The 26,369-nt window shown below is 43.2% G+C and overlaps 1 protein-coding gene across 1 annotated transcript; it reads left to right on the top strand.

The window, feature by feature from the left end:
- The first annotated feature begins 2,596 nt into the window (after nt 1–2,596).
- MIS18BP1 (MIS18 binding protein 1) lies at nt 2,597–26,166 on the top strand. Its single transcript, XM_005145483.3, has 16 exons — nt 2,597–3,271; nt 3,981–4,097; nt 7,395–7,906; nt 9,701–9,777; nt 11,615–11,745; nt 14,591–14,681; nt 14,889–15,052; nt 16,224–16,384; nt 17,078–17,186; nt 18,722–19,583; nt 20,363–20,520; nt 21,501–21,643; nt 23,994–24,145; nt 24,808–24,889; nt 25,487–25,541; nt 25,734–26,166. Exons 1-16 carry the CDS (start codon nt 2,725–2,727, stop codon nt 25,823–25,825), a joined length of 3,453 nt encoding a protein of 1,150 aa, XP_005145540.3. The 5' UTR covers nt 2,597–2,724; the 3' UTR covers nt 25,826–26,166.
- Nucleotides 26,167–26,369: the final 203 nt, after the last annotated feature.

Genomic DNA, 26,369 nt, shown 5'->3' with positions numbered 1-26,369 from the left:
TGCACAAACAAGCAGCCAGACTGAGTAGAGACAGCCACACTCCCCAGACACTCCATCCCCACAGCTCAGCCACATGTATTCACTCCAGCAGGTCTCAAGTGTTTGGGACTTTCAATAATCAAGCTCTCAGGAAACTGAATATCCTCTGTAAGACTGCCCATGAAAAGGTTGCTTTAACACACTCTGAGCTCTGTTAGAAGCAGATACACTAAGTTCTCACAGGGAATACTTCCCTGCCTAACCCCAAGACTGGTTTTGCCTTGTGGTCTCTGTTAATGCACTGAATGCCTTACAACCCTCTGGAAACCAAAGAAAGCTTGGATAAGGATTCCACAGCTAACAGATTTATGGTTCATTCAACTGCCTCAAGAGCACCCTATAAAGGAAACAGGAAAGTAAAACAAAGGCTAGAGATCAGAGATACAATGAAATATCAGTCATTTGCAGCAGGAAAGTTTTCATTAGGTTTAATGATGGTTACTGTGTATTTCTGCATTTTAAAACCAGTAAGAAATCACCATGCATATACATATATGTAAACATACATGAAATATACAAGTACTTTCTTCTGCCACCACTCCTCTCCCCTCAAAGGGAGCAGTAGGGGTTTCTTTCACAAAAATCTGAATGAAGGATAAACTGAATGATAAAAAAGTGTGAAAAATTAAAACAAGCATTGTTTTTCTCCCAGAAATGAGAGTACACCTTTCATAAGACAATGAGCAAAGCTCAGTAATGACACTGCGAAAAGGTCCACACTAGTTCCCCAGGCAGGTGGGTAGATATGACCAACATAATTGCTAACCTGCCAGAAAAATAGCTCCAGAAAGGAAAGGCACAATAAAAGGCTGAGGTCCGTCAGAGAGATTCACAATAACTACAGGAACACAGAGCAGAAAACCCTGAGGACAAGATGACATTTCTTTAATTATCAACAGTATACTACCTTGACTAAACAGGATACAGCAGAAGATAAAAATTTCAAACACACTCCCTCCATTTGCTCTATTTCTCCCATTTGGAACCTTTTTTTGGGATCACAGAACACTTGGCATTCTCTCATGGGTGCTGCAGACACAAAGCCCTCACAAAAAGGCCTCAAGGCCACATAACCAATTCTTATAAAACATTCTGCTAACTGAACTACTTTCTTTATAGCTCGGGACCCCGCTGCTCCGCAGAGGCACACTTACATTTGGCTCTTAACACTGACAACTGAGCACCTAGATTCTTCTCCTCCACACATGAATTCTTAACATCTGGGTAGCAGCAAGCACAGGATCATTGTCTGATATATAACCTTGGCTACTAATTAGCATCTGCATGCCCTGTAAGAAGCCCAAACACTTGAATTATAAAAAAAGTCACAAAATGCCAAAGAGAACCCCCAAATATCTAGCATTATTGGGCTTTTTGATGTACTTATTTTTTATTAACAGGCATTTTGTTAATTACAGTAAATACTGAGGTAATTTCTTACTCAAAATTGAACTTCTGGTGAGGCACTGCCACAGGTTGCCCACAGAAGCTGTGGCTACCCCATCCCTGGCAGTCTTCAAGGCCAGGTTGGACAGGGCTTGAAACAACTTGGTCTGGTGGAAGATGTTCCTGACCATGGCAGGGGGCTAGAACTGGATGAGCTTTAAGATCCTTTCCAACCAAAACCATTCTGTGATTTGAAGCCTACCTACTGGGGCTAATCCTTAATCAGGCACAGCTGATTCCACAAGCTATTCACCATGCCTTCTTATTAGCTGGAACAACCAGGTTGCTGGGTGAAGATGTTGATTCATTATGCATTAATACATATATTTTATGCATTATGCAAGTAACTTCCCTCCTTTTCCACTTGAAGTATCTAACTCTACCACTTACTCTTTCTGCCAAGACAGAGAACAGCTTGTTTTCAGAGTTCTAATTACACTGAAGCTAATGGCTATAGACTGGAATCACTGCTGTCTTTTACAGCACACTGAAACTAATGGCTATAGACCGGAGTCACTGCTGTTTTAGAACATCTGCACGTAGTTACAGCTCGGGTCCCTAAGCAGATTAGATCCCAGCAGCGACCACAGATTGCACTCCACCGGGCTCCCACCGTTACTCTCCCTGCTGCATTTCACCCTATCCCTAGCTGCACTCTGCCCGCTGCCTCATCCCACCGGCACCGAATAACTGGGCCACTCCGCCCCGTCCCGAGCCGAGCCGCCCGGGCTGCCGGCCGCTCTGCCGCAAGCCTATCAGCTGTCCCAAGAGGGCTCATCCTCCCGACACGGATGTACCCCCTCAGCTCCCCCTCCTCTCTCCGGCAGCTCAACCCGGCTGCTGTCTCCTCCGCAAGCTGCGCCCAGCCCTGAGCCGCAGCCGCTCCAGCCAGGCCCGCCTCACAAGCCGCACCATAAGGTGGAGCACACTGAGACACCTGTGACAGGGAAGCTGCCTCAGACGGCGCCGCCGCCATATCCCTCAATACAGTGCCACAGCATCCGGGAGGCAGCGCTTCCCGCCGCCCAGCGGGCAGTGACGTCACGGGCCCTCACCGCCAATCAGTGCGCGGCGGCTGCACTCAAATTGTCTAACAGCTGAAGAGCCCAACCGCCCGCGCCCTCATGGCGCTGCGGGTGCATGAAGAGGCGCGGGGACGTTCGTAGGCCGCACGAGAAAGCGGCCGGGCGCTGGGGCTGAGGCCGCCGTGAGGGACAGCGGCGGGACTGCTGCGCCGGGATGATCGTGACCCCGAACCGCGGCACCGGCGGGGCCTCCGCCCGCAGCCGGGTAGCGCTGCCTTTCCGGTCAGTACCGCTTAACAGCGTTCCCGGTGTGCTGACCCCCTTGAAGGAGCTGCTGCGGAGCCAGGGCTCCGACAGAGCCGGCGCCGATCCGGCGGGCTGCAAGGAGAGCTGCTCAAGGAGGATGGCGGCCGGCAGCGTCCTCCATTCCACGCTGCTGGCGGGCAGCACCTGCGGCGGGCAGATTCTGGATGACGGCAAGATCGGCACCGGTTCCGGGCGGTGGCCGAAGCGACCGGCGTGCGAACCGCCCGCCAGCGAGTCCCCGGCCAAAATCTTCCAGCGGATGAAAGCCAAGACCCGGCAACAAAACCCGGATTTGGCGCTGCCCGTGGGAAAGGCGCCGCAGAGGAGCTGCTGCACCGACCTGATCCTAACGCCGCTCCAGGCGCAGGAGGGCCGGAAACTAAAGGGACATGCCTCTGAAGAAGCCTGGCAGAGGCCCGCCGAGGTGCGCGATGCGGACATCCAGCCAGGCAAAGGTGCGTCCCTTTGCTATCCTGAGAAAGCTGTCTCCTGTTTAACATTTCGTTCGGTATGATCTCTGCATGTAGCTCATGATCCCTCCGGGGACTGGGAGAAGTACCCAGTGCATGTTTGCAGGTGTAGAAAATATCGGTACCAGTTACTGGCTTTCCCTCAGATAGGTGGTAAGAAAAGTTTAGGTTATGGGCTTAATGCTAAAATGTCTGTGGTGTACTTCTTCCGCTTTCTTTAGCTTTGAAGAATCCCTTTCATGGTATCTTCTCCCTCCTTTAGCCTGCCTTTAATTGCTTTCTCTGTTGTGCTTTATGAATGAAAGGAGTCGACCCGTTGCAATGTCTTGAAAAACATAGAAATACACTTTGTAAATAAAAAAATCAAAGCAAGCAGTTACTTCTGCTACTTGTTAAGACTTTATTAATGTGAAACACATCCTGCCTGTTGGGACATCCAAACCCCTGTTGATCCCTGTGGGATGGGTTACATCAGACCCACCTGAGGGTGTTTATAGCATGCAGCTGAGGCAGCATAACAGCTATAACCCCCTGAAAAAAAGGGAAAAGTGGCATTGATCATCCATCTTAGGGAAGAAAACATGTATAGTAAAAATTAGTATTTCATGAAGTATTTATGTTGCTTCCACTGCCCCCCGCAATAAAAACTTTTGTTCCCCAAATTCAGAAATACTTTTTTGGTACTGTTTTCTAGAATTAATTTGCACTCGTATTCCTGTGAACCAGATCACAAAAGCTGTAGACCCTCTTGGAATGGAAACCCCTCAGAAATTCTTCTTTCGTATAAAGAAGAAACTGCAGCAGCAAAAAGGTACTTGTTATTGCTCTGAAAACATTTCAAACTCCCTTAAGGGTTTCCCTTCTTGCTTATAATCTCTTGTGCCCCTTGGCAGAGCATCACTCTGTAGTCTGGGCACAGTGAAAATGGATGAAGAAACTTGCAGATGGCATTGGGCTCGGTTTAACTATAGAATCATAGAATAGTTAGGGTTGGAAAGGACCTTAAGATCATCTAGTTCCAACCCCCCTGCCATGGGCACGGACACCTCACAATAAACCATGCCACCCAAGGCTTCACCCAACCTGGTCTTGAACACTGCCAGGGATACCCACTACCTCCCTGGGCAACCCATTCCAGTACCTCACCACCCTAACAGTAAAGAATTTCTTCCTTATATCCAGTCTAAACCTCCGCTGTTTAAGTTTCAGCCCATTACCCCTTGTCCTGCCACTACAGTCCCTAATGAATAGTCCCTCACCTGCAACCCTGTAGGCCCCCTTCAAACACTGGAAGGCTGCTATGAGGTCTACATGCAGCCTTCTCCAGGCTGAACAGCCCCAACTCTCTCAGCCTGTCTTCATATGGGAGGTGCTCCAGTCCCCTGATCATCCTCGTGGCTTCCTCTGGACTTGTTCCAACAGTTCCATGTCCTTTTTATGTTGAGAAGACCAGAATTGCATGCAGTACTCAAAGTGAGGTCTCACAAGAACAGAGCAGAGGGGCAGGATCACCTCCTTTGACCTGCTGGTCATGCTGCTTTTGATGCAGCCCAGAATACGGTTGGCTTTCTGGGCTGTGAGTGCACACTGAAGCTGGCTCATGTTCATTTTCTCATTGACCAACACCCCCAAGTCCTTCTCCACAGGGCTGTCCTGAATTTCCTTTTTGCCCAACCTGTAGCTGTGGCTAGGATTGGTCCCACCCCTGTGCAGGACCTTGCACTTTTCATGGTTAAACTTCATGAGGTTGGCATCAGCCCACCTCACAAGTGTGTCAAGGTCCCTCTGGATGGCATTCCTTCCCTCCAGCGTATCAACAGAACCACACAGCTTGGTGTCATCGGCAAACTTGCTGAGGGCACACTCAATCTCACTGTCCATGTCACCAACAAAGATGTTGAACAAGACCGATCCCAACACCGATCCCTGAGGGACACCACTCGTTACTGATCTCCAGCTGGACATTGAACCGATGACCACAACTCTTTGAGTGTGACCATTCAGCCAGTTCTTTATCCACCGAGTGGTCCACCTATCAAATTGATGTCTCTCCAATTTAGAGACAAGGATGTCATGTGGGACAGTGTCGAACGGTTTGCACAAGTCCAGGTAGATGACGTCAACTGCTCCACCCTGTCCGTTATTTTTGTAGCCCCATCATAGAAGGCCACCAAATTGGTCAGGCAGTATTTTCCCCTTAGTAAAGCCATGCTGGCTGTCACCAAGCACCTTGTTTTTCATGTGCCTTAGCATGCCTTCCAGGAGAATCTGCTCCCAGATTTTGCCAGGCACAGAGGTAAGACTGACTGGTCTGTAATTCCCCGGGTCATCCATTTTCCCCTTCTTGAAAATGAGGGTTATATTTCCCTTTTTCTAGTCATCAGGAACTTCACCTGTCTGCCATGATTTTTCAAATATGATGGACAGTGGCTTAGCAACTTCATTTGCCAGCTCCTTCAGGATCCGCAGATGGATTTCATCAGGTCCCATGGACTTGTGTACATTCAGGTTCTTAAGATGGTCTTGAACCAGATCCTCTTGTACAGTGGGCCCAAGGTCTAAGTTTTCACAGTCCCTGTGTCTGCCTTCCAAGACTTGGGTGGTGTGGTCAGAGCCTTTGCCAGTGAAGACCGAGGCAAAGAAGTCATTCAGAACCTCAGCCTTCTCCAAGTCCTGTGTAGCCAGTTCTCCTGAAAGCTTCCGAAGGGGGCCTGCATTCTCCCTAGTCTGTTTTTAGCCGCCACATACCTATAAAATCCCTTCCTGTTATCTTTCACATCCCTAGCCAAGTTTAGCTCCAGTTGGGCCTTAACTTTCCTAATTTGGTCTCTAACTTCCCAGACAACATCCCTGTATTCATCCCAGGCCACCTGTCCTTGCTTCCACCTTTTATAAACCTCTTTTTTCCTATGAATTTTTCTCAGCAGCTCCTTATCCACCCAAGGAGGTCTCCTGGCCCTCCTGCTGCACTTCCTTCTAGTTGGGACGCAACACTCCTGAGCTTGTAGCAGGTGATCCTTGAATATTAACCAAGAGTCTTGGGCCCCCTTGCCCTCTAGGGCTATATCCCATGGAACCTTGCTAAGCAGGTCCCTGAACAGGCTGAAGTCTGCTCTCCTGAAGTCCAGGGCAGTGAGCTTGCTGCATGCTCTTTTCAGTGTCCTGAGGACCTCGAATTTGACCATCTCGTGATTACTGCCTCCAAGACTTCCCTGGAGAGTCACATTTCCAACGAGCCCTTCCCTGTTGGTGAGCACAAGGTCAAGCAGGGCACCTCTCCTCGTTGGCTCCTCTATTGCTTGCAGAAGGAAGTTGTCTTCCACACAGTCGAGAAACCTATGGCTTAGGGCTGTGGACTTCTGACCTTAAAGCTTGACATCATTAGTCCATTTGAGTGCACTGACTCCTCTGACAACAAAAGCCATCCACCTTTAGGCCCATGATGTGGTTAAGAGTTCTGTAGTGGCTAGGTATGATACTTTGCCATTTAAATGAGAAACCTGGTGGAAAAAATTCTGAACCTCTTGTTTGTTGTCTCTGCAAGAAATTCTCCCCCATGTTGTTACTTGATAACAGCCCTGTATGTGCTTCTGTCTGGTAATCCAGTTTGGAAAATGCAGATGAAGAAAATGATGCCTGTCAATGTCTTAGTGGTGTTCAAAACTAAGTTTATCTGAAAACTCAAACCTGATGCTTCTGGCTCCCAGCCTAGCAGAAGCAGGGTTGCAAGCCCAGATCTTGTATTCTGGGAAGATAGAATTATTTGACATTTGAGGTTTTGTGAAATGACTATTTGTTCTGCCAGGAGGTTTTATTAAAGAAAAGATACTAAGAATGGTGAAGAGATATTGTTAATAGGTATGGTATGCATTTGCTTGGACATGTAACATCTGTAAGTCTTTAACAGCAAGGGTATTGATGTGGTGGTGAGGAAAAGGTAGTTTGAACAGCTTCAGAGAAGGCTTCAACTGACACAGGCAGTGCTTTCACAGCTGTTGTAGTGCTAATCAATATAGCATCCTTTTATTAAAAATTGAGTTAATATATGACCATGTTTATTAGTTCTCAAATATCACTAATCTTTGTTCCTTTTTTTTTTAATGGGCAGATTCAACACCTTCAAACCCAGCCAAGCAGAACATTCCTTCTTCCACAGCTACAGAGAAGCCATTAGTCAAATCGGCTTTTCCTGAGCAGCTTGGGAGCGATCCTTCAGACTACCTGGCCACTGATAAGGATGGTCAGGATAATTTCATTATGGAAGCAGTGGATGCTGATGATGAAATGTCTCAAGATACAATGATTAATTATGTGAATTTAAACTCTACCCCTTTTAAAAATGGGGATGAGTTAGAAAAAAGGTGGGGAAATAGAGAAGCAAAACGAACTGAACCTCACCAGTGCAGAAGAGGGTTGCAGGCAAGTAATAAGCAAGCTGCTCATGGAATAGAAAAGGTGCTGGAGACTAATTCTCAAAAGCCTAATTCTCAGTGCTTATGTAATACCACACACTCTTCTCCTGAAGTTCATGTTCCCCAGAAACAAAAGGTGAAAGAAGGCTCTAAAGTTCCTTTGAATAAACCTCGAACAGATGAAGCTGCTGGCAAAGAAGACAAAGAGGTGGGAGAACTTCAGGGCAACTGATCTATTCCTGTGAGCTGCCTGTAGTTCAGAGTTGTGATTTATTGGTTTATTTTTTTTTTCTATGTCAAGAATAATGAGTACTCAAGATTCAGAAGAGAATATATGTTATTATATATTATATAATATATATATATAAGATAAATATATATTATCTTACTGGTTGTGGGTTATTTTTTCCCTTTCATTTTTGTGTAAAAGAAGCCTTTTTGTTTTAGTATTCACAAGCTACAGTATCGGCTGAAAGAGTTTTCTACCTGAAGGAGCCTCCTACATCATATCTTTAACATGTGAACTGCTGTGTGTTGGTGTGGTGGACATAAAACCAGATCACTGGCCAATCCAGCTCTTGGCTGTCAATGCAAAGCCAGGGAGGAGAGATTATTCCTGGCTCTAGGCTGGGGATGGTTCTTAGTTAATTGAACCTGTACAGCTTGTGAGGAGGTAAAAGTCTTGGCTTTCCTACAGGATATCCAAACTTCCATTAAATTAAGCAGGACAAAAATTTTCTAGGAGACTAGTCTGAAGCTCTTATTTTCAATTCAAGACATGCTTGGCAGTATTTACGTCTTGCTACTAAGTCTCAAGGAAAACTGAATTTTGTATCATGTTGCATCCTTCAGGGACTACCCTAGGAGGCTGATGGAAGTGTACCTTCCCAAGGACTGAGTTTACTTTCTTTCCTGGAGAAATCTGTGGAATTGCAGTCCTATTGAAATTAAGCAGGTTAATTGCTTTGTTCTCCCTCACCTTTGCCAGGCATGTTTGATATGTTTCCCTGTATTTTTATTTTTTAGAAGAGTTTTGATTTAGATAAGACACTGGAACAGGTTGTCCAAAGAAGTGATAAATGCTCCACCCCTACAAATATGGGGGTTGTGAATGGGGCTTTGTGCAACCAGGTGTACTGGAAGGTGTCCCTGCTCATGGCAAGGGGGATGGAGCTAGATGATCCTTAAGGTCTCTTCCAATCCAAACCATTCTATGATTTGTAGCTAAGTAGATGTTGGAAGAGATGTTATTGGGCACGATGAGTCTGAGCATCAGAAGGTGCTGTCCATAGGGTTAAATCATTGGTAACATCTTCAGTGAGGCCAAGGCTGATGGTACAAGGTCCAGCGTCATTCAAGACAAGATCAGGAGTCCATTAACTGAATTTGTGAGGAGAAATAGTGATGGTTTCAGGTGTTAAAAATTTCCAGGGAGCTTTTTTTTAAAAGAAAGGAATATGCTTCACAGTTTTTCAAACTGACTCAAGTACAGCTGGCTTTTTACTGCAAAATGAAGGCTTTGCAGCTGTACATGTGTCAGGAGTTTGCAGGATTGGATATAGTAATTTCAATACTGTCTGAAGTTTAGCAGTAATGTAACTAACAAATACAATTTTATTTTTTCATGGATAACTTTGGACAGTAATGGAGGACAGATGCCAAAGTGTAAGAGGTGTGGCATAGTGTTGGTATCTTTTGTGAGGAGCTTTCTGGATTTGCTTGACATCTTGGCTAATGACTGTCTTCTGAAAGTCAACATTAAATTACTCAAAGTTTATATAGTTTAAATTCCTGTCTTCACTTGTGCATTCGACTTCATCTCTTGATTGTGCTTCAATACCTACGTATATAACTGCAGATCCTCTAGTCTGGAGGATGATGCCTAATATCTCGGGTTATGCATGACTTAATTTCTGTTTTGCTAAAGCCTTGGGGAAGTTTCATAGCTCAGTCTAATTAAACAGTGATGTAATTATTGGTTTTGTTTGTTTTTTTTTAACAGAAAAACATTTGCCTAACCAGCTGGAGAATTAAAGTGATGGATGGTAACACTGCAATATGTGTTGAAGGAAAACTGAAGTAAGGAATAGTTTTTTAATTTAAATGCAAAGTAAAACATGCTGATGTGCTTTTAGCATCTGGGCTAGAAAAGTTGTGCCACCTTTCCCTGGTTTGAGACTTGTATTCTTGGAGTATCTTGCTAACTGTTGGAAGCACTTCCACATGTTTTTGCTGCTTTTCCCCCAGCCATGAGGAACACGTCCCTTTGCAGCATGTCAACCATTGTGGCAGTGCTGGCAGCTCTTACTCTATCTTACAACCATAGCTGTCTAGCTTTTAGCTAAGCACACTGAACCTGTTTGCTCAGAGCCTGCAGGATGGCAGAGCTGTGCATGGGGTATGAGTGGCTGCGCAGCTGGAGGCTGAGAAGTGCTGGGAGAAGGAGCCATGGTTGTCCTGGGCTGTGCCTTCATGGAACTTATTCTTAGGCTTTGGTAAATACAAAGTGATATTATTGCTTAAACTTCTTTATCAAGGAAGAGACTGATTTCATTTATGGGTGCCAGAGGTAGAGTGCCTATATTCAGGAAACTGTGGGTTAAATAATTATTTCATAGTCCAGCCCCAAGTCAGTCATAGAGCTTAAGAGGAATAAATGTGTTTGGTAGATCCCCCAAACTGGTGTTTGTTTGGGGTCTTAGGAGCTTCTGTTTCATTTCACAAAAATTATGTTTTGTGTCTGCTTTAAGTCAAAGTTAGTGCAGTCTGCCATCAGCCAGGTATCCCTCCATATTATTTGTGATGGCACTATTACTCCTACAGCAGCACCTGTTCCATATGAAAACTGACTCTGGGTGTTTTTGTTACAGTTTTGGTCAGATTGTATTCAAACAGCTGGAAAACAAGTGTCAACAACAGAGTTTTAGCTTTCAATAAAGTTGTTTGAAGACACTGAAAATAAACCTTGAGGAAAGAGTGTTCTACTCTTTCTGTAGTTAGTAACTATTTAACACTTATCTACTGAAAACTCAGAACTTGTCTCAACAGCAGTAGCATTGTCAAACGAAACACTTCTATGAGCTTACTGAGGATGTTGGGAGGCTGCATGCCCTATGGTAGGGTTTGCAGTAGGAATTGACATTTGTTTCATGACTGTATGAAAACAACAGATCCTCTCACCCTACACCCTTGACTACTAGCAACATATTTCTTTTCATCTGTGTTGGTGTGTATCCGATGCATGTTGCTTACACATATTTCTTTTACTTACGTCACAGACTCCCTGAATTGGCTTGTGACAGGTTATACAATTGCATGTTTTCACTGTCATCTTGGATTTCATTGTCTAATATAGTTCTGTAGTTTGATCAGTTGGTTACTGTTGCAAAAGTATGTTTAAAAATACCCCCCAAAATACCTCAAACCCCCAAAATACAGATTTTTCTACTCTATGTTTGAATCTGATTTTTATTTCTCATGGAGAAGTCCCTTAATAGTTTCTAAACAGCTCTAATTTTTGTATGTATTAGGGCTCCTTCTTCCGGTGTTCTTCCTGGGGAAGATACACATTTGAGCTGCTCTGTAACTTGCATAATGGTATCACTGCAACAATGAGCTAGATGGAGAGAGCCCTTTAGTTCATTCTGCTTCTGCAGCCTAATGCTAAGCCCATTTTCTGTGACTAACATTTGCAGTAGTGGAGACGTTTGTTCTGTCTCTTGTCCAAGTATTAGACAAGGCCAGAACTGTTTCTCTTCCAAGCTAACAAAAGAAAGCCTAGCACAGTGTCTGTATTGCTCATAACATATGTTACACTGCCAGTCTTATGCAGAATATCAGTAGTCTAGTTTTAAATTATTTCTTCTATAAAAACGATGTTTTATTTCTTTTCTTCGTGTTATCTGTCTTTTCTTAGAGATACGAAAGATGTGGTTTGGCATAGTGATGCCATTATTGAACGCGTAGCACGCAACCAAGTTAAAACATCAACTGGCAGTATCTGCTTGCTACAGGGAAAAATTAATTCAGCTTTGATGAGAAAAGAAGGTAAGAAGATGACTGTAACATTACAAACTAAGAAGGGCTTTAGATTTATGACTGAACATACTCCTGCAGCGAATGCTTTGTCTTGCCCTGCTAATTGGGCCCAGTGGGAATTCAGCACCTGCTGGGAAGTAACTCCAGCAACAGAGTTCTGAACACTATCTATTAATGGTAGCTGGCATTTTTAGGGTGCTGCAGTTACAGACAGGGCTCTCAGGGCATGAAGCTGGCTAATTGGTACATTCTTCTAAAGAAGCTGATTTTGCTAAGATAAGACTTCATGTAATTTTAGTTAATATTTTGGCATTTAAACAGCGCTAAGACATTCAAGTAGGATTGTTATACACTAGTGAGATTACTCTGGTGCTTGCATTCTATCTGTCAGTAAATGACTAGTTCTGCAACGATACATGGTATTTCTGTTTGCAGGCAGTTCTGATGTCAGTGCTTTATAATTTAGTAAACTGGTCCACCTTTAGGGTCTAAGTGGTACGTTATACCAAATCCAGCTAAGCCTCCTGCTCTAGATTGTTTTGAAGCCTGCGGAATTTTAAAGGAAACTTAATCTATATATAAAGCTAGGTCAGGCTTTATTCTTCTTGCTTCACATGCATCCTCTGTCATATTCACTAGTAAATAAGCTGCCATGTTAGTGCTTACAGGCAGCTCTGGGAATGTAAAGATTGTCCATCTCCTAGATGGAGTAAAGGTGTGCCTTGTGTGTGTGATCACACTCTTTAAAGGAGTACATATGCACTCTTTGGCATTTTGGTCCAAGCACAAGGCATCCAGATATGTGTCTGGCTTTAATATTTTTCTTCTCACTTGCCTTACTGGGATGCATTCTGATAAATATCTGACTTGGCTGCTCTCTGACTTGATTTTTTTTTTTAATTAGTTCTGCTAAATACTTGTATTTGATTTTATTTCAATATTTTGGAAAGGAAAAGTGAAAGCAAGAGACTTCTGGGCAGAGTGCTCAAGTACCATAGAGATTTCCTAAGCCTAAGTGGTAATCGACTGCTGGGTCAGTTCCTCTGATCTTTGGACTTAGTGCAAATCGCCCTTCCTTTTCAGCTTCCCCTTTGTCTCTCAACATCACCAACACACAAAACCCTACCATGGGGCTTGTGTGGAAAATACTCTGGAAATACTCTGAACAGATTCAGTATGGATATATGAATCAAAAGAGAAGTTAAAGATAAGCTAACATGGGTAGAGAGGAAGAGAAATGTTGCAGCTAAAGCTTAACATGAGGATTTCCCTAAACGGGCAGTGCTGGCAGCCAGGAGAGGCTGGAGGGGGCAGCAGGTGGAACCATCAGTCTGTGAACAAAGCTGCACCGGTACAGAGCTTTTCCCTGTGGAAAACATTTGACTGATGTATTGCTAAGATTGCAGGTGACTCTTCAAAGCACTGAAATCATTAATGAAACGTTGCAGTAACAGCACTGGCTAGGCACTTGCCTACTTCTGCCTCATTATCCAAAGTGCTGTTCACAATCTGGTGTTCCAGGTGTGCTCCCAAATCTGACTGCTGGTCACTGTTGATGAAAACATGTGAGGGACAGCACAGGCTATTATCTGTCCATGCTCTGCTCCAGGAAAGATGCTGTCTGTGGCTGATGTCCCACAGTCTGCCCCACAGGAGGGTTGAGGTACACAACCTCTGTGGTACTTGCTCCATTCCAGGCTGTACTTCTGCAATGGCACTTGCTGTGCTTTGTGTAGAGCCTGTCCTGATCTTCAGGAAATGTGTTATCCAGTCTGTGTAAAAAACAAATGGATGTGCTGCTCTTAAGGGGCTTGGATGAAATGACTAGCATGTAACACCTCACAGGAAACCTGCTTTGATATCTGTAGGCCTGAAACATGGGTAATACAAAGCATTTTAAGAAAGTTGTTTCTCACGTCCCTCGAAATTAAGGAATGTGGCATTTGGCGTTTGTATAGGGTAAACCAGTAAAAACTAGTATTGTGTGGGATTGATGGATGTATAGTGAGATATTGAGTCAGACATCTACACAGATCATATGGATGAAGTAATAACTCACAATGGTGAAAGACTACTTTGGCAGAGCCTGTACACTCTGAGCCTCTAGAAAGACTTCTGGGAAGATTAGTAAGGATAAAAAATATTGTTGTGATGAGAAGGAGGAGCCTCTGTGGGCTTAAATAACAATATAAAATGGGAGGAATAAAACAAGTCTCATAAGCATGTGGGCTGTGGAGCAGAAAAGAACATGAGCTGGGAAGCAGTAGCTGTCTCCTCATGCTGCTAAGTTTCTCTGGGTGGTAGGGATGAGTGCTGGCCACAAAGCATGTTTTAAGAGCTTTTGAGAGGCTGTTCAAATTATGACATTCAGTCTTGGTAAATGTAAAGTGTTGCACGAGGTGGTGGGGAAAGGATATTTTTACATCTGTCACAGAATGGTTTTATAGTTAGATATGGGAGGGAACTTTAAAGATCAATTTAGTCCAAACTCTGTGCAAGTTGAAACAGCTGAGATGTAGCTGGAGCCTGAAAGCCTTGGACTTTCTGCGGAACTTGCAGTACTCTGCCAAGAAGCCTTGTGTCAATACAGTGAGAGGAACAGGAATGTGTATGCTTCTGGTTCCTGGAAACTCGAGTGCTGTCTCCAGAAACTGACACTTGTAACCAGTGTAATTAGTCTATCCTAGGTTAACTTTTCTATGCTATTCTCTGCAGCCTGTGTCTCTAGTGTGTTTAAAGATGCGATTTGCTTCTGAGGTACTTACAAAACTATAATAGTACTGGATATTATTGCTACCCTTTGTGATTAAAAGTATTGCTCAGCTATTTTTAATGCTGATTTTGTTTCAAACAGGATTTCCCTACCATTTCATCAAAAGGTTTACATATGGTTTTTCCCAAAAATGGAAGGAATATGTGGAGGAATTTCTTGAGGAAAGAAGAAGGTATTTCCTTGGAGATTCCGTTTCATTGCAATGTTCTCTTTAGTATTATTTGAGATTTTGCTTTTTAAGAATACTGTTCTAGAGGAGTATTAAAGATTGTAGATGTGGGCATGAAGACTATGTTCCAGGCACATACTTGTTGCTTCTTTGGAAGGATACCCTTTTACCTGTCAGATGTTTTATTATTTGTGTCCTCCAAATCATTAGGAAAGAACGAAAACAAAATAGTGCTGAGAATGAAGATGAAGAAAGTGACTCAGTGGTAGGTGTTGATGTGTTGAAAAATGGAAAAGGCTCAGCAGGAGGTGTAAAGACACCTGAAGGCAGGAACACCACCTATGACATATTACCGAAGAACAGTGAAAACGCTTGTGAGTATTTAATAATCCTTTCTTCAGAAATAAAGTTGGGGTGCTTTTGAGAGCTGTTGTCCCCATCAGAAGATTATCCTGTTAATCAGGCTGTATGGAAGTGTAACAGACTAGTTGGGTGGAGTTTTTTGTGTTCCCTTAGATCACAATGATCAAAAGCACTGACTTGTCTTATTTCTGGTATGCTGCTGTATACCATGTGAGTCGGTGCTGCCCTCAGGGTTGACCCTAGGAAAGGAGCAGCAGCCTGGTTGATCTGTAGTAGCTGAAAGCAATGACTTCGGTGCCATTTATCCTGACAGCAAACTTGACTGAATTTTTTTCTAGTTGATATTTTGCATAATGTACTCTCTTCTTAGTCCCTCTGGGGATGCCTGTGGGATTTAATATCTCTATCACAGCTCCATCCTTGGACTCTTCCCTGCAGTGCCTTTTTCACCTAGGTTAATTTTAAATCATTTCAAGTCCTTGTGGAGTTTCATTTTATGACATTTTAATGTTTTTGCCATAGTGGAGGTATAGGGACTGCTATTTAGGGATAGATGGAGTTGACTGTGGAATAATTCATGGCATTGGCTTTGTTTCCAAGGGAAATGGGTGTAAAGCCATAACCTGTTGATCCTCCTGTTTTTTCCTTTGCCTTGTAATGCAGTCTCAGCTTTGTTCTGGACACAAATAGCTTTTGGGTTTAACTCTGACTTGTTTTTAATATCTTGTCATAGTTCCAGCAAGGCTTTTGCCAAACTTCCTGGTACTAGTTGTTAATACTGTAATCAAGTTTTCTTGCTAACACTATAAAAGCAATTTTCTTACATTTTTTCTCTTGTTGCAGTTAGGATATATTCAGTGTGATCATTTTTCTTTATCATTCTACTGCCCTACATGACTTCTACAGTATTTATAGACTTCTAAACAAAATAAAAAGTCCACAAGAGTAAATTCTATAATTTTTGAGGATTATAAGTTCAGTCATGTTAAGCTATGCTCAGTGCTAACCTGAGCACTTTTAAAAGGACAACAGAACACTGTCCTAAGTTTTATATTTTCTATGTAGACAGTGCAAATGGTTTGGTTTAAATGCAACTTTGCTGCTATGCTTGTGAAGTCCACAAAGCTGAATTTTCAATACAATACTGGGGACAAAACTAGATTCCTTGTTTTTTCCTTGCAGTTACAACACCAAACCACAAATCCATAGTGAGTGACCAAGTGTACACTCGGAGTGGCCGTCTTGTTAAACCACCACTGAGTTTTTGGTGTGGGCAACGTGAGTTTGTTGATCAGGATCTAAATGTTACTATACAATATGGTGGACCCGATTATTTGAGCATGGTAAGACTCTTTTGTTAATTGTTTACTTAAATGTATCTTAAATATAATGAATATACTTGGCTAGGTATCTCACAGAAAGAGTCCAGCTCCTTCAAGTACCTGAAGAGGCAGGAAAACTTGAAAGCATTATAGAAATATTTTAAACCAAAGAATAGTCTTAATCTCTGTACTATCAGGTAATTGTTGTCTGTAGAATGGGAATCACTGGAAATTACTTCTGCAAAAGTGTTCTTTTTTGAAAGATAAATTTATCTGAGAGGGAGCTGCAGATGGACTGGTTTGCATCATCGGGGTTCACAGGTAAAATGTTTCCAGTAGTACCATAATACAAACTACCTGGCACAGGGTTGTCAGTGCTGCCATGGTGTACCCCTCCCCATGTGGGGTTTCACATCTGTTAGGACCAGATATTTCCTCAGTTCATTAACCACCAACTCAAGCAGTTCTAGGTCTTGAGATATTAATTTGGGGTTTAGGATATTTAAATTTAAAGGAATCCTGGCTAAGTTGCTTTGGTTGTATGCATTTGCATAAGCACCTGTGTCCTTCACATAGTATTTAGTAGATACCAGTTGATGTAGGTGACTTCAGTCTCCCAGTCCTTGTAAACATTTGGTGTTTTCAGATCTGATGTCAGTAGGCTTGATATGTAAACTCTTGCAGAAATTTAGATTAAATTGTTTTATTTTGAAGCTGTATAGTAGTAAAAATTTCCAAAGACAGAGAAGCTCCATCTCAAAGAAGAATAAAAGAAAGGAACTAACAAAGGCCACAGAAGAAATGTCAGAAAGACAAAGTAAAGGTAAAAAATCTTTTGTGTTTTATTTTGGTTTTTAAAGTTATTGACTAGAATTAGTGGGATTATGAGTTGGGTGCTAGAGTGGTATGGTGATGTCCTGTTAATGCAAAGAAATTATTTTAAGTCTTTTAGGGTTCATAAAAGCAGCAGTCAACCAATTACCATAGTGTAAATGCCCAGTTCTACAGCTCCAAATATAAACCATGTTTGTAAATCATGTTATTTACTAATGGGAACAGACTTCTTATCAGAAACTGGAATTGAAGGGATTATGAGTGTTCTGAAGCTCCTGCTCCTGTAGTTTGGATCTCTCGGTGTAACATTTAGCTGGAGAGAACTTGAAGAGAAGCAGAGTTCACCAGTCCAGGGAACTGCTGCTCTGGCTTTACTTTTTAAATTGGATGAATTAAAATAAATGAAATGGGTATTGTGTGCAGTTCTGGTGTCCTCAACATAAAAAGGACATGGAACTGTTGGAACAAGTCCAGAGGAGGGCCACGAGGATGATGGGGAGACTGAAGCACCTCCTGTATGAAGAAAGGCTGAGAGAGTTGGGTCTGTTCAGCCTGGAGAAGAGAAGGCTGCATGGAGACCTCATAGCAGCCTTCCAGTATTTGAAGGGGGCCTACAGGGTTGCAGGTGAGGGACTATTCATTAGGGACTGTAGTGACAGGACAAGGGGTAATGGGTTGAAACTTAAACAGCAGAGGTTTAGACTGGATATAAGGAAGAAATTCTTTCCTGTTGGGGTGGCGAGGTACTGGAATGGGCTGCCCAGGGAGGTTGTGAGTGCTCCATCCCTGGCAGTGTTCAAGACCAAGTTGGATGAAGCCTTGGGTGGTATGGTTTAGTGTGAGGTGTCCCTGCCCAGGCAGGGGGGTTGTAACTGGATGATCTTAAGGTCCTTTCCAACCCTAACTGTTCTATGATTCCCTTTTGAAGCCTTGATAATTCTAATCCTTTCAGTCATCTGGGGGCAGTCCATCATGGAAATGAACTGGGCAGGTAGAGGATGTCTCCTGTTGGCAAGAAACCCTCCCACTGCTAGTTGTGTTCCCCCTGAGCAGAGGGACACTTGCTCAGTGCAAATCCAATGCTTATAACCAATTTTCTGTGATGTGCTCTTTACAAAAGTTGTGTAAATGGATTTTTGCTTCTTGACTGCCATGCAGCGCACTGGCCTATCTGCCAGGACATGCTGTCATGTCTGTATTGTGTACCCTCTTGTTCCTGAAAAACTGACTGCCAAATACATTGGAGTGTATGCATGAGGGCAGAGGCCTCTACTCAATCCTTCCAAGATGTGTGTATGGGAAAAGAGGTGTGGTGATCTCAGGAAGCTTCACTAGGTGCTGGTTTTACTCAGTCATGTTTGACAACATTAGGGGCTACAGCCTGTTATAACAGAAAGCAGTTGGCAGATCTTAATGAGCATGGGTTGCCTGGTATCCTGCAACAGGCTAGTCTTTGCTGGCCTGAGAACGCAGTAATGATTTATGTTACAGTCTGTAGTGTTATACTGACATCATCTTTTGCAGGGAAAAACAATGAGAAAGGTATAAGTTCCAAAAGAGAAGCCAAATCCACTGGGAGCAATAAGGCCAGGCGCTTTGTTTCATCTGATGATGCAAGTGATAGTTCAGTCAACAGTGCAAAAACTAAACAGCTATTTGTTAAGCTGACTCCTTTAAATGCTGGAGCACTAAACAAACATAGTATCAGAACCCCAGCAACATCAAAGGAAAATAGAGGAGCGGAACATGGAGAACTGACAATGTATCAGGAGGCTTACCAGTACTCTTTAAGGTCATCCCAACAACGTCAGCAAGATAAGCGTTTAGCAGAAGAACTGTCAAGCAAAGATGAGGAAGAGGAATCCAGTGAAGATATTGCACTCTCTGTCAAAAGGAAAACTAAACCTTTATTGAAACCAGAGATTCACAACTCTAAACCTTCCTCTAACTGTAGAAGGTCACAGGATGATGCAAACAAGGTGTCCTGTGAGCAAAGGATAGTAAAGCACATGACTGCCACCTATAATGTGCTGTTGAGGCAAAGTGTACCCAAATCCAAAGATGGTTCTGATTTACTCGAAGAAGAAACACCTACTAGGTCTAGAACTTCCCACCTGCCTGATAAGGCTGTGAGGACAACAAGCAGAACCAGACTGCCAAGATTGATTGAACCTGACACTGATTCTGAAAGCAGTGAAGAGGAGTTTAACGTAAAAGAAAAGGATTTAAAACTATCTGATAGAAAAACAAACTACAAAGTTTCTAACACTGCCAAGCCTTCAGCAAAATCAAGAGAATCTGAGAGGAAAAAGGTGCAGAAACCTCTACAGCTTTTTCCAAGGGCAGGTGATGCTTGGTCTGAAAAGGAATTACAGAAGCTCTACAGGCAAGTGGTTGCGCTGTCCTCACAGGGCAAAGTTTCTCTTGGGCATTGGGAGGTATATGCTGTGTGGGTTGAGTGATCTGCATTTGGGTTTTTAGGATTCACACTGTAGATGTGTGAGCCTAAACCAGCTCCTTCCACAGCAATCAGTGTGAAGTGAGAGGAACACAGATATTAGGTGAAATTTTGTGAATTTACTCTTTTTCAAAAATTGTACCTGTTTTTCAAAAATTGTACTTGCTAAAAGTGATAAGCATTCCTAGGAGTAAAATTGAAAAAAAACAAGTAAGCAAATAATACAGTGAAAGTGTTCATATTTATGATTTAGAATGTATGTCAGAGGGTGTATATTCTCTCCCCTAATGGAATAAAATGTTAAACATTATGTGTTTATGTATTTAAGCTTTGTAAAGGAGAGATTAGCTGCCAAAATGTTTAATTAAAACATCATCGAATCACTTAAATTCTTAGGCAGTATTTAATACATACACCAAGTAGTAAAATGACCAGTTTGAGCTTGTTTCTTTAGATTAGAAACCTGAAAAGGCATGAGCTCCTGTCTTTGTGGGGGGGGGAGGCTGCAAATATAGGAGAATAATAGGTAATGGTGCCGTTACCTTAAATGATCCCAATAAATTTGCATGCTTTAAAAGCATCTGAAGAAGATACTGTAGACATCAGTGTCCTTTCCAGGGAGGGCAGCTGTTTTCTGGATGCTTTCCCTGGCAGTGCTGTGCAAGTCCTGCAGTGTGCTGAAGGCTGTGGCTGTGTTCTCTTGGCAGGGCCATTGCATCATTTCCAAAGCACAGGAATGGCTTCTGGGTGGAGGTCGCCATGGCAGTTGGGTCTCGCTCTGCTGAAGAGTGCCAACAGAAATATGCAGAACAAGCAACAGGTTCCAAAAGGAAGGCCACAGCTCCAGGAAAATCAGAACAGACAGGTACTGACCTGTTGGTTTTGGGTATTTTGTCATTTTAAAATAATCTAAAATTCCGTATTTATTATGGAATAACAGATACAGACAAACACTCATCAGGGTCTGACTGTAAAGACTGTTACCTTCTGCTTTGTTGCAGAGCTTGGAGGACAGCATAAATAACTGTGAAGTAACAAGACAAAGGATATTCTTACAGTTTTTTCAATTGTTGCATGATAGGAAGTCTTAAACTGGCCTTGACACCTAAGGGAAAACAGCTGTTTGTACCTTAAGAGGTTCTTGGAGGCCTAGTAGATAATGAACTACTTGTAGAGCTGTCTCTCAAAAAAAGGATAAGGGGCACTTGGATGCACAGGGCAACACAGAGTAAGAACAGCGAGGTTGTGTGCTGGGGTGTCTGGCGCTGACATACCTGTTGTTGTTCTGTGTCCAGTTCTGAAGTTAGTAGTTCATGTTTGCAGAGAGCAAGTACACTCCAAATGAAAAGTGTAAGATTTTCAGTCCAGTTCTTTCATGCAGGGAGTAAGTGCCTAGGGAAGGAAAGCTGTTTGATAGCAGCTCCTCTCACTGACAGGATATAAGTGTGTATGCTGAAGCCTGAGATGAGCATTCTATAAACCTCATGCTGAGGACACTAAATTGATCTCTGTGCAGCAGAGCCTTTGTCTGAGCACTTTATTCCTCTTGAAGCAGGCGACAAGCCTTAGGATCTTTTTCTCTGAAATGCCAATGCATGGATAGTTCTGTTAAAATCATAACAAAATGGCTGAGGTATGACACTTGCAACAGGCTCTGGAGTAAGCTTCCACTTAAATATAGTAGAGAAGTTCTTTTTGAAAGCATAAATTAAGAACTCTAAGGATCATAAGGAAGCTGAGACATTGCCACAGAGGACAGACTGGACTCTTTATCACTAGCACTGATTGTATTTAGTAAATTTTAAAGTGATGTCTTTAGAACAATTACTATTTTGATTTGTGTAGATAAGAAAGAGCCAGTTACAATAACTGCCAAAGTGGGAACATTGAAAAGAAAGCAGCAGATGAGAGATTTCCTAGAGCATTTGCCGAAGGACAACCATGATGATGTTTTCACTGCAACACCCTTTCAGAATAGAAAAGTAAAGGTAAATCTGGGAAAAGAATGTATATTAGTGCGCTTTTTTGGTTGGTGTTTCAAGGGTGTGTTACAAGTTTGCTGGTTCAGCTCCATCAATAAAATCTTGTGAATTTGGGAAAAGAAGCTTATTTCCTTAGTTTGTTATTGTAATATTTGAATTGCTGGCAGTGGGAATGTGTGGCTTCTGCAGACATGCGTTGCTACTGAATGGATGTTTAAACAGCTCTGTGGTGGGGGGACATCCCTTCTGCCTCTGTGTGGGAGGAACTTGTGCTGCTGGAAGGGTTGGCTGTGCAGTGATACTGCTGTCCTGGGAACAGCGGATGCATCCTTGTGCTGTAGAACCAGGGACTTCTTAAAGTCAGGCTGATACTCAGCATGAAGTAAGGTAAAATCTTCTTTCTTCCTCTTCTCAACACATCTAGCATTCAAAAACAGTCTGCTGCCTGGGGGTGGGTTTCTCTGTGGGAGTTCTGTTATGTTGTTGTCCTGATCCTTGCCTGTTGTTTACTTCCTCTCTCCTGTTTGGGCTGAAGAGTTGCCCTCTTTCCTTGGTTAGGTTCAGTTTTAGCATCTAGTGCAGGCTGGGTGTTTCCACCCGCTCCATGTGCAGCCGCCAGCTGCACCAAGCACCCGGTGCTACAGCTGGTGAGTGCTACAGTTTCTTTGTGATAAGCCTCCTCTTCACTGTGGTGAAGTGTGAGTATGTGCTCTCACAGAGTCATAGAATAGAACCATCTAGGTTGGAAAAGACTTTTAAGATCATTAAGTCCAACCATTATCCCAGGACTGCAATGATCATCACTAAACTGTATTGCTGAGGGCCTCATCTACACAGTTTTTGAGCACTTCCAGGGATGGTGACTGCACCACTTCCCTGGGCAGCCTGTTCTGATGCCTGACCACCCTCCCTGTGAAGAAATTTTTCTAATACCCAGTCTAAACCTCCCCTGTCACAGCTTGATGCTATTACCTCTTATCCTGTCAATTGTTACTTGGGAGAAAAGACCAACCCCACTTCACTACAACCTCCTTTCAGGTAGTTGTAGAGAGCCATAAGGTTCCCCCTGAGCCTTCTCCAGACTAAACAACCCCTGTTCGCTCAGCTGTTCCTCATAAGACTTGTACTCCAGGCCCTTCACCAGCTTCGTTGTCTATCTCTCAATGTCAGTTAAGCCTGTTTTCATTTGTAGAGAAAGCCACTTAATTAGCAAGAGAATTATTTGCTTTTTATTCTGTAGGGAATTCTTTACGTATAGTCCATGGTGCATCTTTGCTGTTCTCTGCCCAAGTTAGCTCTGCCTATTAAAGCTAGTGCCCCAGCTCCAGATGGACACAATGGCACCTCTGTATTTCCTCATATAGTTGTTGGTGGGTTTTCTTAGCACCAGTGCATTTCTTATTCTAGAATACATCCATAAGTAGAGTAACACTTATGGGCAAGTTAGAATTTAAGCAGTGGTAATTGCATTGCTTTCCATAAGCAATGCTGTGGAGAAATCCCCATGATGAGTGCAAGTGGGTTGGCCATGAAAAAGGCCATGTATCCTTGTCTAAGACACCCTGGTTCTGCAGAGGGATTCTACAGGAGACTCCTCTTGTGGCAGAATACAAATTCAGCCAGTTGTTCAAAAGAGCTCCCCCTTTTTTTTTCTTGATTTTAATCCTGTTCCTCCAAAATTCATTTTTCCTGGCTTGTGCCATGTGTAAAATTAGGACTTATTTGTGGATGGATTCCTCTTCATATACAAGACCAGCTCCTCCTTGAACCTGTACAGTCTCTTTGCACCTGCAATTTCTGGTGCTAAGTTCCAGCAGCTCCTGAGTGGGGGAGCTGTGTTTTTTATCATCATGACTACTTCTCTCTGAGCCTTTCCAGTTCTCTCTTCAGAATTAGAGAAGTTCACTGAGTTATCCTGAAATCCTCCTCCCAGATAGTAATGGTCAGCTTTGAGCTTGTAATTTTAATCAAAAAATATTTTTGCATGTGTAGTCACAACCTAAAAGGCCAGGAAAATGTTGAGCATCAATGAGAGTATTAAGTGCTGGACAGAGGCATTGTGTGGCCACCCTCTCGAGTCCTTGCATACCTGTGTTCTATCTGCTGTGCACATTGCTCCTTTCTGCATCTCCAGATGTCAAAAAAGCAGCTGAAGTAAGCAAGGGAAGAGAGCAACTGCCTGTTGAAGGGAGAATAGAGTCTGGGGCTCTCTGTGGGAAAGAGGGACACAATCACGGTCCATAGTGTTGTGCAGGGCCTGTGGGCTATGGCTGCTGAGCCAGACCTGTGAACTGCCTTTTCAGCAGACTTCTGTTACAAAGGGCAGGTCATTAATTGCTCTGCTGTGACTTTGTAGTTGCCAACATTCTGGGGAAGCCAAGATGATGATGATGATGATGCTTTTGCACTTACGGACAACCCAATCACACCTTCCTCGGCTGGCCTCCCTATGGCAAAAACCCCTCAGTGTGAGCATATCAGCCCGGGTATGCTGGTACCCATCAACAGGTAGGAGCTCCTACAGCTTCCTATTCCTCTGCTAATCTCTTCCTTTCTCATTTTCCCCAAGATTGTTTTTTGTCACCCAAGAAAATCATTCTTGGAATTGGGACACCAATTCACTTTCAGACTTGGAGCACACATAGCAAATCCTGTGGTCCTTGAGGGGTTTGTTTAATGAAAGCCCTTTCCTTTGGCTGTCTGTGCCCTTTAAGCCACTCAACTAAGCATGCACAGCAAAACCCATGTCAACAATGTGTCCTTTTACTCTTGGAGAAGGCAGTGATTTGGGCTTCAGCCTCAGCAGTGGTTTCTCTGCTCATTTTGAGTCTGACCCTGTTAATCAAGGTGCTTCAGGCTTTTCTGAAACAAACTGAATAATCTTGAAACTTGCTGTGTGAGTGGTGTTTTATCTAATGGACAAGAAATGCATCTCACCTGGGGAGCTGGTGAAGCTTTGCCTGGTACTTCCATTTAGAGATCTAGCATGGGATCTGATCCAATGCTGCTGTGGTGTTACACTCCCAGAGGTGCTGTGATATTTAATTGCCCAATGACTGGTTTTAATGGCAGTGCTGAATTAGAACGGTATGTGTAACATCTTTAACTGTGTCCAGCGGATTCTGTGGTCAGCACACTGGTGACACTAACTTGCTCAATTACCCCTGCAGGAATGATTACGACAAGTACGTCTTCAGAATGCAGAAGAACAGGCAGGGCAGCAGAGGCACCTGGGACAATGTCAAGAAGAAGGTGATAAACCTGGTTTCCTTGAATGCCACCTAGCTTCACCCTAACAATGCAAGCCTTAGCTAAGCAATAGGCAGGAGAATCCTGGGACCACAGATGAGTGTATATATACAAGATGGAAAACAGGAAACTTCCACTACTTCCTCCCACACTGCTGGGTTTTGTATCTGCTTTTCTCAGAGAAAAGTTTTTTGTTAGGAAAGAGCTATTTATTGTCAGGATTAAAAATGCTTTTCAGGATTTGCAATGGTGACCTATAGGTACCCATGAAGTTCCTGTTACTTTTTTTTACTGCTCTTCTGTACTGTAGGAAACAATAATGCTCACTTTGTATCAGTTCCTCAGTTTATGTATTTATTCCTTCAGTTTCCTAGATTTTGTTATTTCTGACTTTTCCATGAAAGGCTGAGAGCCCATAAGACAAGAAATGTCAGTGACAGCATTTATGGCAGCTGAACAGTTCAAACCTTTAGTGAAAATGTAGCACAGCAACAGGGCAATTGAATTCCATCATGGTTCAGAACCTGTGTCAGCCCCTGGGGCTTTGCTGCCCATCCCATGCTGCACTGTGGTCTCACTGGGTCCTTTCTGTCCTGTCAGGCTGGAGGTGTGCTTGGTACGCCAGCATCCCACAGGACCTTCCCAGTCCGTAAAAGTAAGTAGTCGCCATCATATTTCACTCTCCTTCACCTAACTTTTACATCTCCACTGGCTTGTTGGGTTTCCCCAGTCTGTTTAATAATTTTTCTGCAGTGTGTTTCTCATAAGCACCTTTGCCTTTTGGACCTTCTGTAACTGTTTATCGAGCTTAGGCACACGCACGAAAATAACCCTGTTTTTCTTACAGAAGTGACACAGCCCTCTCTGGCAGGGAAGCTCTTTGTGACAGAAGCAACAGACTCATCAGATGAAGAACAACAGGATGATTCCTCTTTTTGATGAACGTTGTGGATTTTATTAGCTCAGCACTTACTGTTCCTCTCATATGCAGCAAACTGTCTGGACACCCCTCTGTAGCAGTGTTCTTGTGCAGGTATCAGTTGGCCTGCAGTGGTTTTATGTGTTTTAGCACCAGGCTTGCCTTGCTGCCTCTCTGGCACCATGTGTCATTTCCCAGGTGTACACAGTGTCTCTTTGCTCAGGCTCCCCGCTGCTGTTGCCCTGTTCCTCCCATGGGAGGAAGAAATGTACATGGATATGAATTTCTGGCAAGTTTTGGTTAGTTGTAAGATAAAAGTATGTTCCTGAAATACAGCTGTACAATAAATGTATAATGGTAACCAACTGGAATTACTTTTTGATTTCCTCTACTAAAAGTCTGAATTTTTACATTTCCTTAATGTAACAAAAAAAGGACAAGCTGATTTTACTCACATATGACCTGTACTCCTTTGTACTTCTTGGAATCTTTACAAGCTGCCTGTCAGTCTTCTTTATCTTGTTACCCCAGTCTGCAAGTTTTCATCCCCTCTTTTGTTTTTAA

Source organism: Melopsittacus undulatus, chromosome 4, assembly GCF_012275295.1.
Source record: "Melopsittacus undulatus isolate bMelUnd1 chromosome 4, bMelUnd1.mat.Z, whole genome shotgun sequence".
Taxonomy (NCBI): Eukaryota; Metazoa; Chordata; class Aves; order Psittaciformes; family Psittaculidae; genus Melopsittacus; species Melopsittacus undulatus.
The sequence above is the reverse complement of the archived record's forward strand: the minus strand, read 5'-3'. Positions and strand labels throughout refer to the sequence as shown.